The sequence below is a fragment of the Blennius ocellaris genome (assembly GCF_963422515.1).
Source record: "Blennius ocellaris genome assembly, chromosome: 2".
Taxonomy (NCBI): domain Eukaryota; kingdom Metazoa; phylum Chordata; class Actinopteri; order Blenniiformes; family Blenniidae; genus Blennius; species Blennius ocellaris.
The window spans coordinates 17,286,553-17,302,463 of NC_137651.1; the positions used below are offsets into that span (position 1 = coordinate 17,286,553).

The window sequence follows — 15,911 nt, forward strand, 5'->3', positions numbered from 1 at the left end:
TTCCCCCCAAGGAATTCTCCCAATTTTGAAATGGAAGGAAAGGTTTTGTCTACTTTTAATTAATCCTGTTCTATTATGCACCATCTTCATGTGTTTCAGCTTATCATTGCTTTAACTGTGGTGGTGTCATCCTGCAGCCTCTTTGTTTATAATTCCAGCCTGGATAGAAATTAAGTTGTTTGTTTTTTTCTTCCCACGAACGACTAAAATGATTCCAAAGTTTTCTTCACAGATTTATTCTGCAGAGTTTAATTTAGTTAAAATTGGAATAAAATATGCAGGTTTTTGTCATTATTTCAGCCGGTGAATGTGTTTGCACATGCAGCTCAAATAAAATCAGTTGTCATTGTTTTCCCTTGACCAGCACTTGGGAGTCAGACTAGCATTTGACACTTTGTGGAACATTTGCTTCTGAACATAGTATGTGGCATTTATTCCGTAATCTGAAATGAAAGCGCATTGGAGACGCATTCAAAGGCATCCTAAAATCAGAATTAAGCGCAGAGTACTTGTGTGAGCCCGAGGATCCAGGCGATTGTGGCAGAGTATACAAAAAGTGGTTTGCTTACATCAGGAGGCACAAGTGTTTGTGTTTCGTGTTTGTGTTGCGCTGACATTCAGGTACATCACGGGCTCGTGGTGGCATGGCGGTCAGACGAGAGTCTGCGGTGAAATGTCATGCTGTGTAAAACTGCTGGACACTCGTCCTCCATTAAGATAATGTCATTTCATGCAAATTAACACTGGCGTCCATAACTAATTGATCTAAACAATCTAATCCCCCTCAGACTGTATCCGAGTTTGACTACGTTCATATAGTTAGTAAACCCCTGAAATAACCAATAAACCAATTCAATAATGTTTTGCAATTTAAAATAAATGTTGGTAATGCAGCAATGTATTCACTTGCCATGCATTATGTGAATACATTGCATGCATACATACATACTTTTTTGACTAATTTTGAAGCCGTTGTGCTAAAATATTCTAAATCATTCAAGTGAACTGAAAAATAAATTAGAACTCGGGAGGGGTCTCTTCTTGCTATTGGCATTTTATTATTTTAGGTTCTGCTTCAGATTTTTTTTCTGTTCAGTGATCGTGTTGTGGAGAAGATGGCTTACAGGCAACCTGTTGAGCAGAATTGGAGTCTTCTGTCCCGAAATGTGTCCTCGTGTTTCTCTACTGGCGTGTTCATCCTGGCCCTTGTGTCTTTATATTCCTTAATTTCTCCCCATTATGCGGCTTTGATTAGATACACATCAAAACAGGTTATGCAACAGATAGCGTCAAATGAGAAACACGAGGAAAAGGTTTTAGCCAGTGAATCAGGATGTCCCAGCACAATCCCCTTAATGTGCACCATTCCTCAGATTTCGGTTTCTAATTTCAAATAGGTAAAAATGGTGAAAGACAACAACTGATGCTATTCTTTCAAACTGTTTTTCATCAATATATTCCAAATGTTTATTCTACCGCATTATATTTGTTTCGTGTAAGTTTACGGACAAGCAATAAAGTACGGATTAAGTCTTTTCCTCTGGATTATCGGTGTGTTTTCCCTCTGTCTTGCAGTTCGCTCCATCAGGACGAGCCGCTGGTGGAGAAGATCCAAGATTCTTGTAACTTTTCTGCTCGCCACATCCTGTTCAAACACATCGCTCCTCTCGTATCCCCTCCTCTGTCTCTTAGCAGTCTGCTCTTATTCCTTCTTGCTCAACAGACTCTTTACACATTTCAGTCCTCTCCCACATGCACACCTCCCCTCATTCTGGCCCCATTCTCCACTTTTAGCTCCGCTCTCCTGCTCGCACCCCGTCTCTTTTACCTGTCCGAGCGGAACAACCTCGTCTTTCCTCCAGACGTGTCCCCAGCTCCTCGCCTCACCATTCCTTCGCCCTCCTTACCCCCCTTGTTCCCCTGATGGGCACCATATCAGACAGCAACGCCACATTCCCTTCGTCGTCACTGAGAGCCTCTCTCCACCCCTAACCGCCTTCGCCGACACCAACTTCAACGCGACCCAATGGAGAAACAAGACATGATGATGACGAGCATGCTGACAATGGACCAAGGGGACAGCGAGGGCGAGAAGGACAAAGGCAGCGTGGAGGTGGGGGGAGAAGAGGAGGGGACGCAGCGGCACAACAGCCGACTGATGCTGGCTGACGGTCTTGCAGACAGAGGACCCAAGAGCCTGACCTCCGGTTCTGGTCAACAGGTGTCCAATGGCTTCACCGCATCCAGTCCGCAGAGTCCCAGGGAGGGGCCGGGGACGGCAGCCTGCGGTGTGGGCACAGCCTCGGGGCCCGGGGGAGGCACCGGGTCCTCAGCCCCACTGGGGGGCCTCAGGACTCTGGTGGTTCAGCAGACTAGCCTAGAGAGGCCCCGAGAGACCTGGAGCAAGAAGATGGACTTCCTGCTGTCTGTGATTGGCTACGCCGTGGATCTGGGAAATGTCTGGCGCTTCCCATACATCTGCTACCAGAACGGAGGAGGTGAGGAGGCAAAAGATGTTAGCGGGGAGAGGAGTACGAGTGGGAGAGAAGGGGTGAGGTCATGATGATGATAATAATAATCCGTCAGGTATGTGGAGCTTTTATTGTGAACTGAAAGCCGCTTCACATAGGAGAAACACAAAGAAAGTAACAATAGAAATTAAATGAAGTGGTGAAGGAAAAGCAAGTGTGAACAGGTGGGTTTTTAAGAGTGTTTTGAAGGGCACGTGTTCCAGGGCGGCAGCGGCAAAGGCTCGGGTGACAGGTGTGAGGAGGTTAGTGTCAGCACAGCGGGGGGACGGGACAGTGTTGTCGTACACAAAAAAAAAACGCTTTCAACGCTACTGCACCATTTATATTTCAAAATGGGAACAAACCATGCTTTTACATCACGAGTATTTGTGTGTTCTGGGGTATCGTCATTTTGTTGTTAAAATGAAGCAAGTTCAGTCCACTGAGATGTTTTTTTTTTGTTTTTTTTCCTGCCTGTTTATCGCACAGAGGTGATCTTGTGCCTTCACAAAGTTGGTGTAGTCCGACATGCTCTGCTCCTACACAAACCTCACCTAGCGGTGAAACCGAGGGCATCCCTTTATATTGAATTTGCAATAATAAAATCTTTGCAATTTCCTGTGTTCTGTGTGTGTGTCTCGCAGAGCGAGGTAGAGATGGAGACAGGGAGACACTTGATAGAGGCAACAGTATTAATTGTGGGATTTTTTTTTTTTTTTTTTTATGAGAGCGCCTTCAGTCTCTGTGTTCTTGCTTAATAACCTGTCCCCCAGGCGGCTGCTCAATCAACTCTTATCTCTGCGCCCATGTCACAAAGAGGCGTGCGCGTGCACAAAAGCAACATGTGCGCATAAAATAAGTTTATCATCAGATTGGGAAAAAGGGAAGCAGAGATGTGTTATCAAACTGCACGTGAAGCTGGAGAGTCTTGAAGGTGTGGCTCCCGTCCGACTTCTGTTCCGTCCGTGTGGCTTTTAATTCTTGGCATTGACAAAGCCAACATTAAGTGGTTGTAATTTATCATGTGTTTTAAAGAAAATGACCCTCCTACTGTGCTCCCAGTGGGCACATTAAATGCAAAAGTGATATAAAAGTGGGAAAACACACCTTGTTGTTTTTGAATGGGCTGGGGTTGTGTAAATGATGAGGCTCCTATAATATTTGATGGTTTTTTTCCGAGTGCTCTTCAGCTCTTCTGGTGATTGTGGGCTATTGAGAGGACCACAGAGATTATAGAGGGTGTGTGAATTTGCGGCATTCCTCAAGAGTGTAATTGCCTTTGTACTGTTCTTCCATAACTCTTTCTTCCTTCCAATTATCCCCCCTCTTTTTTTTTTTTTTTTGCTTTTTCCAGTGGTTTTTTCTTCTTTTTAAAAAAAAATATGTTCACTTTCAAACCCATTGCATGTGTTAACCTCCTTCCATCCGTCTCTCCCACCCCGCTGCCTCTGTCCAGGTGCTTTTTTGCTGCCCTACCTGTTGATGGCGGTGTTCGGAGGCGTGCCCCTGTTCTACATGGAGCTGGCTCTCGGCCAGTTCCACCGCAGTGGCTGCATCTCCATCTGGAAACACATCTGCCCCATCTTCAAAGGTAAATCATGGGGGAGGTGCAGGGAGCGGAGAATAAGGGAAAACCACGTGCAATGGCTCGGGCCCACAAACATGCGAGCAGAAAGTCGAAGCAAAAGAAAACAATAAAGATGAAGATGTCAGTGTGACGTGACAGACAGCTCATTTAATTTCCCCATCTCACCTCGGTGGCGTTCCCTTGAAGATCATCCCTCGGTTGTTGGTTTTTTTTTTTTTTTTTTTTGCACATTTAGTGAGGTGGACTGACTCTCTGTTATGGAAATCGTCACATTTCCATGCCAAATGCCAGATGCTCAGAATTTTGATGGTATGTAAATTGTTGCTGTTTGGAAATGTCAACCACTTACCCGAAAAACAAACAAATAAGCAAACAAACTTGACCTGATTCCTCAACATAATCATGGAACCCACTTGCTCGCGTCGCGTCACCACACATGCAACCGTTTCATTTGTTTAATCACCCATACAGGGATCGGCTTCGCCATCTGCATCATCGCGCTCTACATAGCCTTCTACTACAACACTATCATGGCCTGGGCCTTGTACTACCTGCTGTCTTCGTTTCGGCCCACCCTGCCCTGGACCACGTGCAGCAACAGCTGGAACACGGTCAACTGCAACCGCTACATGTCGTCCGATCACAACGTGTCGTGGTCCAACTCGTCCACGTCCCCCGCCGAGGAGTTCTATACGTAAGTGCATGTAAGTCGGATGTGGAGGGCGCGAGGAGGAACGGTACGGCAGGAGGGAGATGTCAGATGGATGAAGGGAGGGTGACTTCTGGAGAGCGATTGCAGGGTTGGTTTTGGTGTTTCCTATTCTTATAAAGGATGGAAATGCATTTTTAAAAGCACCACTGCATGGGAGGACAGTAAAGAAAGATGTTAGAAGCAGCGCGAACATGACTAATCTGACGTAAAATGATGAGGGGAGTCAACGTTTCTGTACTTTTTCAAGTAACAGTACATAGAATACTTGTGGGAAATTACATGTTTATCAGAAATCTGATGTTATTCATCAGATTTTTGTTCACAGTAACCACCCAGACTCATTCAAAGCCGTCAGGTGTTAAGTGTTTTATATATTTATTTACTTTTGCGTATCTCAAGGCAGACCCCTTTCAGAACAATGTCTTTATTATTCTTGACTGCTTTGCTCGGCCTTATCAGCAGCTCTCGACGCTGCATCTGTCCAACTGAGACACATTCAGGGTTTATCCGCAGTTGACTTTTCCTAATAAAGGTTTTAAAAGTAACAAATTCCACAACCCAGCCTGGCGCCAGAATTTCCTGTTTTCAACATAAATCACGTTCCCGTTTTATCATTCGAGCTCTGTGGGTTTAACCTGTGACCAGATGTTGACCCTCCTGCTCAATACAGACTGGGTTTTTCTCCCAAATGTTTTGCTTATATATTCATTTTAGTGAATGGGAAACACTTAAACTGAACCCTACTTTTACTTCATGACTGACTTAGTAGCTCTCTCAGACCCTACGTCCCTTTTTTGCCCCTTGGTGTCCTTTTCCTTATCTCATGGGGTATTTCTATTCCCTGCGGTTCCTTTTTTTCGTATCTATTTCCTTACAGTCTATGTCCTTTTCCTGTATTTTGCCACAGGTTGTAAAAATGTATCTCATCTTCTCTATCACTCTTATTTTTTCCCCCCTGACATCAGTAGCTTGTAGATTGTGGAATGGGCCTCGCCCTGGAGGAGTGCCAGAGGGCCTTTTAGGGGGGTTGAGGAGAAACCATGATAAATAGAAATGAGTGGAGGGTTACACTATTGATTATATATATTGAAACACACAATTACCATACTGAAGTTACTGTAAATAGTGATGATATAAAATGACAAAATACATTTTAGTTTAATAAAAAAAAATAAAATCATTGCAACAGTTGCAGACTATGTAAAAAGAATTGTATTTTCTTGAGAAGAGTTATGCTCTAGTGTTATTCAAATGGAGGTATGCGTCACCATCCTCAAGAGATGTTCAGTTTTATTCTGATCCTTTGAAACGTTATTTTTTGCGAACATTTTATCTTATGAATTGAATTTAAAGCAAACTTTTATTATTAACGGAAAACATTTTAGTTGGTTATGGTATACGGGCACAACATTGTATTTTTAATTTTGGTTGCAAGATGTTGCACATTTGTAATGGGTTACAAAGTTTGATTAATCACTATAATCAATCAGTCGCTGACAGCACTTTGCCCCATGATAGAACCATCTCTTCGAGTTCTTACTTCGGTCGTTCGCCAGGCGGTTCTTCGCCTGCCTCTTTCCAGTTGGAGTCCATCCATTGACAACTTGTACTGTCTGTCTTCCTGTTGGGCCAGTAGATATTGCAGATCTTACAGAGACCACTGTAATAATAATGGGGGTTATTGACTTTAAAAAATAAATCTATATTCCTTGTTGTTCATCACTGAAATAAGTTATGAACACACTGTCTTAGAAGTTGAAAACATTTATTTAGTCTGTGATTCAACAAGAACTGTTGAAAAACCCAACTTTTCTTCAATGGTCTTCCCTTTTTCCTTCCCGTTTTTCTCCTTCATCTCCCTGTGCCTTGTTCTACCTCAACTCTAAACGCATACGACACTTCCTGTCCTCTCTCCTCAGCCGGCAGGTGTTGCAGGTCCACCGCTCGCCGGGTCTGCACCACCTGGGATCTGTTAGCTGGCAACTGGCCCTCTGTCTGCTCTTCATCTTCACCATCGTCTACTTCAGCATCTGGAAGGGAGTCAAGACGTCTGGGAAGGTAACTGAGAGGGCGCCTGCATGGCTGATGGAGGGTGTTAGTTAGAGAGGATGGATGGATGAACGAACGTTTAGAAGAAAAAAAGGAAAAGAAAACCATCAGCAGGTCTCCTGTCATTTGTTGTTGCCTTCATCATCATCTTCATCATCGTCATCATCCATATCCACAGTGGTGGTTAGCAGAGCTTTCTTCACGTTTAATGGTTTGTGGTTTAAAATATAAAAATAAAACTTGCCTGCGTCAGATTATACAGGTGAGATTGGATTTTTTTAGGGGGGGGGGGGGTTTCAACGTACAAACGTCATTATTCACTGAAAACTTGACGAAAAGGTTGAACAGAAAAAAAGAGATTATTCAAATTAATTACACATGTGTTTTGCCACAGTTCCATTTTAAGCTTCAAACAGGTAACCTTTAATACGGCTTACGTCTTCAAAGCAAGTTTTATTTGTTATTATTTGTACTTCTGTTGTCATTGTAGCGGCAGTTTTCACCACGACAAAACCTTTGCAATTAAAAAAAAAAAAACAATGTCTAGTTTAGTATTTGCACATCTCCATTTGTTTTCAAAAACCACTCCATTATGTTGCCTGTGCTCTTCTTGGCTGCATTAGGTAGTTTGGGTGACAGCCACGTTTCCCTACCTGGTCCTCCTGGTGTTGCTGGTTCGCGGGGCCACTCTGCCCGGTGCGTGGAGGGGCGTCGTCTTTTATCTCAAACCGGACTGGGAGAAACTGCTCAGCACTACCGTGAGTGCAGCGGAACCAGGAGACGTCCAGCCCCGTTCTGGTTCTCTCTGTCCATTATCTCTTTCACATCCTTAACCCACCTTACCGACTCATATCCTGCTGTTGCTCTCTTTATCGCCTTCATGTTTTTATTAATGTCGCCTTCATTAATCTGTCAATCTCTCACAGGTGTGGATTGATGCAGCGGCTCAGATCTTCTTCTCTCTGGGTCCGGGGTTTGGCGTGCTCCTGGCTTTTGCCAGCTACAACCCATTCCACAACAACTGCTATAAGTAAGAGCACATCTCGCATATCAAAGAGACTCTCGCTGTGTTGTTAAACACTTTCATATGAAGTGCACTTTAATGGAAATATCTCGGTGAAATGCCTTTTCGAGTCAGGGTTTCTTTTGAATTTCTCCTTTAATTCATCTTGAAAACAACTTGCTCAATGAATTAGATCTCCACGGCCATTAGTTCTCCATCTTCTCCAAAGTGTAAATACAATGCAGTGGCTCAGATAATCCCGCTGTACAGAGAGGATCTAACTTGGGTCATCCAAACTTTTGTCCCTCTCAGAGACGCTTTGGTCACCAGCTCTGTGAACTGTCTGACCAGCTTCCTGTCTGGGTTTGTCATCTTCACCGTGCTGGGCTACATGGCTGAGATGAGGCAGCAGTCTGTGGACGCCGTGGCCAAAGATGCAGGTAGGACATTCCAACACCAGGAGAGCACCAGGCAACATCAATAAGAAGCTTTTATCACTACGATAAGGGACTAAGAGTATATCACCCCATTCCCCCCCTCTATGTCACAGGACAGACGTTATTGAGCCTCTAACCCTGCGAACAAACGGAGACCTGCTCCACTACCTGAATCAAAGCGGCTGCTGCTTTTTGACCTGCGTCTCCTTTTGTCCCTCCAGGTCCCAGTCTGCTCTTCATCATTTATGCAGAAGCCATAGCAAACATGCCCGCCGCCACCTTCTTCGCCATCATCTTCTTCCTCATGATCATCATGTTGGGTCTGGACAGCACGGTCAGTTCGCTCGCCTCACTCCCATTTGTAACCAACTCACTCCAGTTCCTCCTGGATCTTTTCTCACACCTCGATGCCGAGGTCTCATATTTGACGATTACTCGGACAAACACCCCGTTCTCATATCTGCCAGTTGTTCTTGTATTTCCATGGGAGTGAGGGATAGTATTCATTTTCTCTGTTCCATTTTGAATAACGGTCAAACAAAACAATGTGATAGGAGTTTCATATCGCCGTTGTGTGGTGGTGTTGTCTCCATCGGCCTTTGTGTATCTGCTCAGAAGCAGCCAGCTGGAGAGACCTGCGAGGTTCTTATCGCACACTGATAATCAGTGTCGGATCAGCATTGAGGCGGCTACGCTCCTCGATTTTATGACTGAGGATATTACGGCAAAACATGTCGGTGTGCTTGAATTCGTAGTGAACCGCCTTACACGATGGCTCCTTTTTCTAAGTCCTACAAAGCGCACAGGTATGGTTTTGCCAAAAGGGTGCCACATTGCTGTTGGCTTGAGTGACTTCAACACTGAACGGACAGATGAGTTATCACCCCCGCAATCAAATCAATTCTGCTTGTGACTTTCTTTTCATCTTCCAGTTTGCAGGTTTGGAGGGGGTGATCACAGCCATGCTGGACGAGTTCCCCCATGTCCTGGCTAAGAGACGAGAGCTGTTTGTCTTTGGCCTGGTGTGTGTTTGCTACCTCGGGGCTCTCTCCACACTCACATATGTAAGTTAAATATACACGACATGCATGTCACCAGCAAGCCTGGCTGTCCAGGCGTTACTGTCCGCAGAGAACTACTGTTGGGTTATTGAGAGAAGGCAGTTTATTTGTGCGGCGCCCACAAGCAGAGCAGTTCAGAGTGATTCCGAAACGAAACGATGAAAAGAAAATTGTGAAACAAAGAGATAATAAAATAGATTGAAATATAAAAATAAAAGAAACAAGCAGAAAATACAATTATCTAGGAACAATATAATATATCAGAACCTTTAAAAAAAAACAAAAAAAAAACTTTGTGCAACACCATAGTACATGTTGCCATGTTTGAACGTCCATTCAAACAATTTTCATACCAGCTTAATTAGAATTCGGACCCTTATCAATTAATCACTGTAAAGAGTTTACTATTCTTGTGCCAGCTGGATGCTTTCAATTTGAATCGGCAGATCTTTATATCTGGTCTGTACCTATAGTTTTTACACTGGAGCTTATTTTATAATTAATATAATTAATATAATTTCAAGAAGTTCAGTCCATAAAATGCACATATTACTCGTGTAATTGCTGCTTGATAATGTCATAATTGCAATGCAGTTCAAATCAAATGTTTTACTCAGAAACTTGACTGTCATGAGCACCCATCAGTAAATCTTATTTATTGCCTCTGGGTCAAAGCACATTGACAGAAACCGTTTTACTTTTTAAAAATACGCGGAATCTGCAATTTAAACCAAAAATGATTATCTTGTGTGAAGAAATACTGTGAGTGTGTAGTGGATTTCTGAAGTTTTAATCTCGGATATAACAGTGCCTCTTCACTTTTTAAAATACATTCAATTGACCTCTTTTGTCTGGTCTGCTTGAATCGCAGTGAAGCGAGAGACATTTGATCTCCCTTCTGTAAAAACGATTGAGTGGGGGAGGAGAAACTTGCATGTTCATTTGGTGTCGCAGGGCGGTGCGTTCGTGGTGAAGCTGTTTGAAGAGTATGCCACGGGCCCTGCGGTCATCACCGTGGTGCTGCTCGAAGTCATCGCCGTTTCCTGGTTCTACGGTGAGTGAACCAAAACTGCTTTAACGTGATGCTGCAGATGTTTTGTTTTGGGTTTTTTCTCGCTTTTGTTCATATTCCGACCTGAGTTTTGAAATACAGTGTGCAACTATTCCTGTTTGATCCCATTCACGAACGCTCAGCCTCTTCTTGTTTCTTCAGTTTCACCAATGATTGATATTAAGAGAAGTTACAAGTATTTTTGACTCGGTGGTGTTTACATGTGTTCTAGGTACCCAGCGTTTCTGTAATGACATCCATTACATGCTCGGTTTCTACCCGGGTTGTTTCTGGAGGGTTTGCTGGGTGGCCATCTGCCCCTGCTTTCTGCTGGTCAGCCTCATCAACACGTTCACGTCACAGTCTGAGGCTTTTATTGATCCAGACAGAAATGTCTCACGTCTGATCTTGTGATTTGCATCCCCCTCCCCAGTTCATCATCATAAGCTTCCTGGCCTTCCCTCCCGAGGTCAGGTTGTTCCACTACCACTACCCACCGTGGACCACTGTCCTGGGCTACTGCATCGGGGTGTCCTCCTTCATCTGTGTGCCTGCTTACATGTTCTACCACTTGCTCAATGCTAAGGGTTCCTTCAAACAGGTACAGGATTGTCTTATTTTACCTGTCTGTCTTGTTTATTCAGTCTTCTCTGCACGCACGCACGCACGCACACACACACACACACACGTACACACAACCCTCTTTCACTGTCCTGTTCTGTGTCCTCAGCTGATCTTTGTTCTATAACTGACACGTCTCCAACAGCCCAGATCTCCTCTGGTTCTTGTCTTTCCGTGCACAGTCGGGGTCTACCCTCTCCTGTGAACACATGACAGGCGATTCAGGAGATTAGGATCAAAGGAGTGAGGAGGCCCTCGACGAAGATTAGCAAGAAGGAAGACAAAAATGAGCATTGACTTGGGGCACCGCTCGCTCACACAGATACAAAATGCAGGCCGACCTGTTGTCAGATTTAAAGGCAAAGGGTAAAAGCAGAAAAGCTGCATCATCATCATCATCATCATCATCACCAAAAAAATCCCACAACACTTTACCACTGGTGAGGGGGCTGCATGGTGAGGTGTCACTGTTCTTTGCAGTGTATTGTGCAAGACTGAACTTACACATGGGATTACAAATAAGAACATCGACACCACAATCATCATCACTGTTACATTATCTGACCGGAGCCTCTGTGAGGGTTGACAGAAGGCAGGACGACTTCAAAGAGACGAGCTGCCGCCCAGTATTGACTCTGCTGCCAGCACGCACAAAGACACTGACATACGTGTACAAACACAGGCCGTGTGTGTGTGTGTGTGTGTGTGTGTGTGTGTGTGTGTGTGTGTGTGTGTGTGTGTGTGTGTGTGTGTGTGTGTGTGTGTGTGTGTGTGTGTGTGTGTGCGTGTGCGTGTGCGTGTGCGTGTGCGTGTGCGCACGAACGAGGGTGAAAGCAGACCAGCCCCATGACTCTGAGGAACACACAAGGCCGAGCAGGGCTTGTAAGTGTGTTGGCGAGTGCTTTTGTTCACACTTTTGTAAAGGTCTCAATGTAATTAATGCTCTTTTTTAATATTCCCCAATAATTTGATGAAATTGGATCTTTTTTAGGGTTAACGTTCACAAGGATTGTTGTATGGAAAAATGTATTTGGACCAATTTAATCCAAAACAATTCGGCTTTCAAAGGTAAAATTAACAGTTTTTTAGTCCTGAAATCAAGTTTCAAAAATGTTTTTAAAGTTTTTGCATGTAACAGTAAACATTTAAACATGTTTGGTATTTCATTGACCTGAGAATGGCTTGACTTTTCAAAACATGATTTTCAGACTATTTCCAAAATTGAAGATTAAAATGTTTCCGAATCAATTGACGCATACAAAATACAAGATGGTGTAAAATGGCAGCCTCGCTTGCGTCGGTCTGCCCCAGGGCAGCTGTGGCTACATACGTAGTTATCACCATCCAGTATGGAATAACTGAATAATGCAATGCAATGTAAAGCGTCTTTGAGTGTCTGGAAAATCACTATATAAAACCAATGCATTATTATTATTATTATTATTACCACCTGCTGTATCCAAGTATGGAAGCTCAAGCTTAACAATACAGACTCTAGTTAAGTTTCAAGTTTATTTCATGGCTAAAAGACAAATTCATAATCACACATTATACACCTCAGGACAGTTCACCTAAAACACATGCTGAATTAACTAGTAAAATACCAATGCAGTCCCATTAATTTGAAAGAAATGTCCTTGCAGAATTGTAAAGATTCGCTGTCACTGTGCGACGCCCTATCAGTAGCACTCTTTGACATTTTTACTTTCATTTCTAACAAATAACTGAGCATCCAAGTCCAAACCACTCATTTCTCACAGTTATTTTGACCTTTAAATCCTAAAGACTTCCTGGATCTTTGTCTATTTATGTATTCCTGCGGTTTAGCTTGTTTCTTTTTCCCTCCATCTGTGTCTATGCAGCGCCTGTTAAAAAGCATTACTCCAGAGCCGAGCAACGACAGCCACAGAAACTGCATTGTGACCAACGCAGTGTGAACTACCCCGGACCTCGGAGAAGGTGCCTCAAACTGCATCGAGCGCCCTCTTCTGGCCATACTTCAAAACTACAGGACAAGGGGGCTACTTCTCACCGTCTTTGCCTCTTATCGTACATCTGCTCTGAGTTCCAGGAGCCAATACCTTTCTGTTTGTCTTGGTTCGGCTTGGTTCCTCATGCTTGTTCAGTTTCCGCAGTTGCAAAACCCAGATCTAAATGTCCCAAGTTTTGTGGCGAGCAACTTCAGGTTATGTAGCAGTAACAGACATTTTACGTACTTCTATAAAGTGTGATACAATCTATGTTGGCGTAGACAATAAAACATGCACTCAAACTGGACTTCACTGCTAAGTGAACTCCAGTTAAACAAGTCGCTCCACACTCATTCTTCATATTCTCGTCATCATGTTCTTGAGTTATGCATATTAATATGTAGCAAAATTCAGGTATCTTTAAAAAAAAAAAAAAAAGAAATAAAAAAAAAAAATCTGTCACTGAAGCCAAATAAATGATGTTTGTTCTGTTTATATTTTAAAAGATTTTTCGATTTTGTTGCTGTCGCCAGCTTTTTTCTTTTTTGTGGCATCTTGGATGAACGCCAGATTTGCAATGAGGTCCCTACACTGTGAAGCACTGTCTGTGTGTGTGTGTGTGTGTGTGTGTGTGTGTGTGTGTGTGTGTGTGTGTGTGTGTGTGTGTGTGTGTGTGTGTGTGTGTGTGTGTGTGTGTGTGTGTGTGTGCAACAGACTGTTACAAAACCCCGTGGGAACTGAACTACAGGACCGATGCATATTCCTCCTGCAATATGAGATGTGTATTTATTTCACCATCTATCCATGCTGTATTTTGTTTTCCTTTTAATGTTGCAGATGATCTTTGTTTATTCGCAGTGAAGTTCTGCAATCTGTTGTCATGCTGCATTACTGTCAGTAATACAAGCCAAATACGGATCGGAGCTAATACCATCATCAATATCACAGTCTTGAATATCAGCGTTACTGCTCTTTAATTTCAACCAAAAAAAAAAAAAAGGAATACAAATCATGTGTGTGGGTGCGTGCGTTTGTGAGAGTGTATATGTGTGTGTGTGTAGGGGCAGGATTTAAAACATGGCAAGTACTGTACATCTACATGTGTATTTACTGGTCAGTCTGGTATTGGTGTGTAATCTCTCCTGTAAAAACCTGGCTCCTCCTTCAGTGAGTGAGTGAGTGAGTAATGGGCCAGTGTACATGTGGTTTAAAGGAGTTTAACCCCTTGATGCTTGTGTGCAATTGTGTGGGTATATTGTACTTCAATTGTCTGCGTGTCTGTGTGTGTGTGTGTGTGTGCGTGTGTGTGTGTGTGTGTGTGTGTGCGTGCGTGCGTGTGTGTGTGTGTGTGTGCGTGTGTGTGTGTGCGTGTGCAAGATGTAATCTCCTGTTGTCTCGTCAAAGGCCAAAATATCGGATGAAGAAAGTAAAAAAAAAAATCCCTCTTGCCTCTTTCGCTCGTACCTCTGAATTTTATGTAAGATCTATGTATGTCAATAAAAGACTGTATTGAGAAATACACCTGTAAAGTATAAAGATATAAAAAATATATGGGAAATAACAGATAATAAAGATATATGGAGATAAAAGACAATTTCTGTCATTCATTCAAGTTTGTTTTGATGTATTTAAGCTTAAACTTTTTTTTTTTCATAGATGAAACCCCCAATGCAGAGTCGGCAATTAACCTTACATGTTTTAGGACTGTTATTTGTGCTCCGGGAGAACATGAATGCTGCTCTCAGTAAGTTAGAAATCAAACATGAATAGCTTTGCTGAGCAACATAAGCGCAAACCACTTTTCCTTCACATGCATACTAAACTGATTTACTTGTATGGTTTCACAAAGAATTGAGATGCACAGAAACACAGTTGGGTCAGCAGCAACCAGAACACACAGAAGACACCCAAAGTAGAAAAAGACATACACACACATACAACAACAAAAAACATAAAAAGTTCCATTTGGATACATTTGAATTGAATTAAATTTACAATTTAATTGGAACTGCTTTTACTGGATTAAAAACTAAACTGTCACATCAGGAGCAACACTTTGAGCGAAGCAAGTGTCCTTGTGGCAAATGTTTGAGCTTTTCCTTGAGAGGCGGAGGAGAAGCCCCGACAATTTAACTCCAAAGAACATCTGTAGAGAGACGTGAAGCCAGCAGTTCACTCTAATCTGCTGAAGCTTCGCAGGATTTGCTGGGAATAATGGGATAAACTGCACAGATCCAAATGTACGGAACGCATCCAAGAAGAACCCAGAGCATGGGCTGCCAAAGGCCTTCAAAGTATTCATCACTGAGCAGGCCTAGAAGACTTTTTTCAAAGAAACAGTCAAAATAAGTATTTTTCTAAGATTTGGGATTGGCCTTCTGGAAGTATTTTACAAAATGTATTAATTCACTGGATCTAAATTAAAAAAAAAACAACTCTACAGACTCTTAACGTTAGCAATATTCACCATTGAATATCACTTTAAAAAATGCTAAACACCACACACAAATAACCTTCTCAAATCTTTTACACAATCTGAAAACTATTTTCACTTTTACTCGAACTTTTACTTTGTACTTGCACTGGCAGATTTCGGGAATAGAATGTACCGCCAGCAAAACAGCAGCTGGATGCAATCTATACAAATATTCAAGCTTGAGGATAACCGTGGAAAGTAAGAACCTTTGTGATGTAACAGGAGTGTGAGCCGATCCCAGTGGCTGTATGATGAGGTTCCAGCTCTCATAAAGGTTGGGAGAAAAAATATCTTTAAAAAAAAGTATTTAATGAAGGGACTATGTACAGCCTGTCATGCACCTCGAGTCATTCAAAGTAAGCAAAAGTGTGGGTGTGTGTGTGTGCACACACACACACACGTGCTTTAATGTGGCAATTTCCTCTGAACCCCC

At 42.9% G+C, this 15,911-nt stretch overlaps 1 protein-coding gene across 1 annotated transcript; it reads left to right on the top strand.

Moving 5' to 3' along the window:
• Window positions 1–2,026: 2,026 nt before the first annotated feature.
• On the top strand, window positions 2,027–14,526 carry slc6a4a (solute carrier family 6 member 4a; the record flags this gene model as incomplete). The annotated part of the gene is made up of 13 exons (XM_080502640.1): window positions 2,027–2,498; window positions 3,967–4,101; window positions 4,570–4,792; window positions 6,730–6,868; window positions 7,483–7,617; window positions 7,786–7,889; window positions 8,175–8,302; window positions 8,521–8,633; window positions 9,232–9,363; window positions 10,315–10,414; window positions 10,644–10,744; window positions 10,845–11,012; window positions 12,895–14,526. The coding sequence occupies 13 exons, from the start codon at window positions 2,027–2,029 to the stop codon at window positions 12,967–12,969; spliced, it is 2,025 nt and encodes a 674-aa protein (XP_080358766.1). The 3' UTR covers window positions 12,970–14,526.
• Between the last annotated feature and the right edge of the window lie 1,385 nt (window positions 14,527–15,911).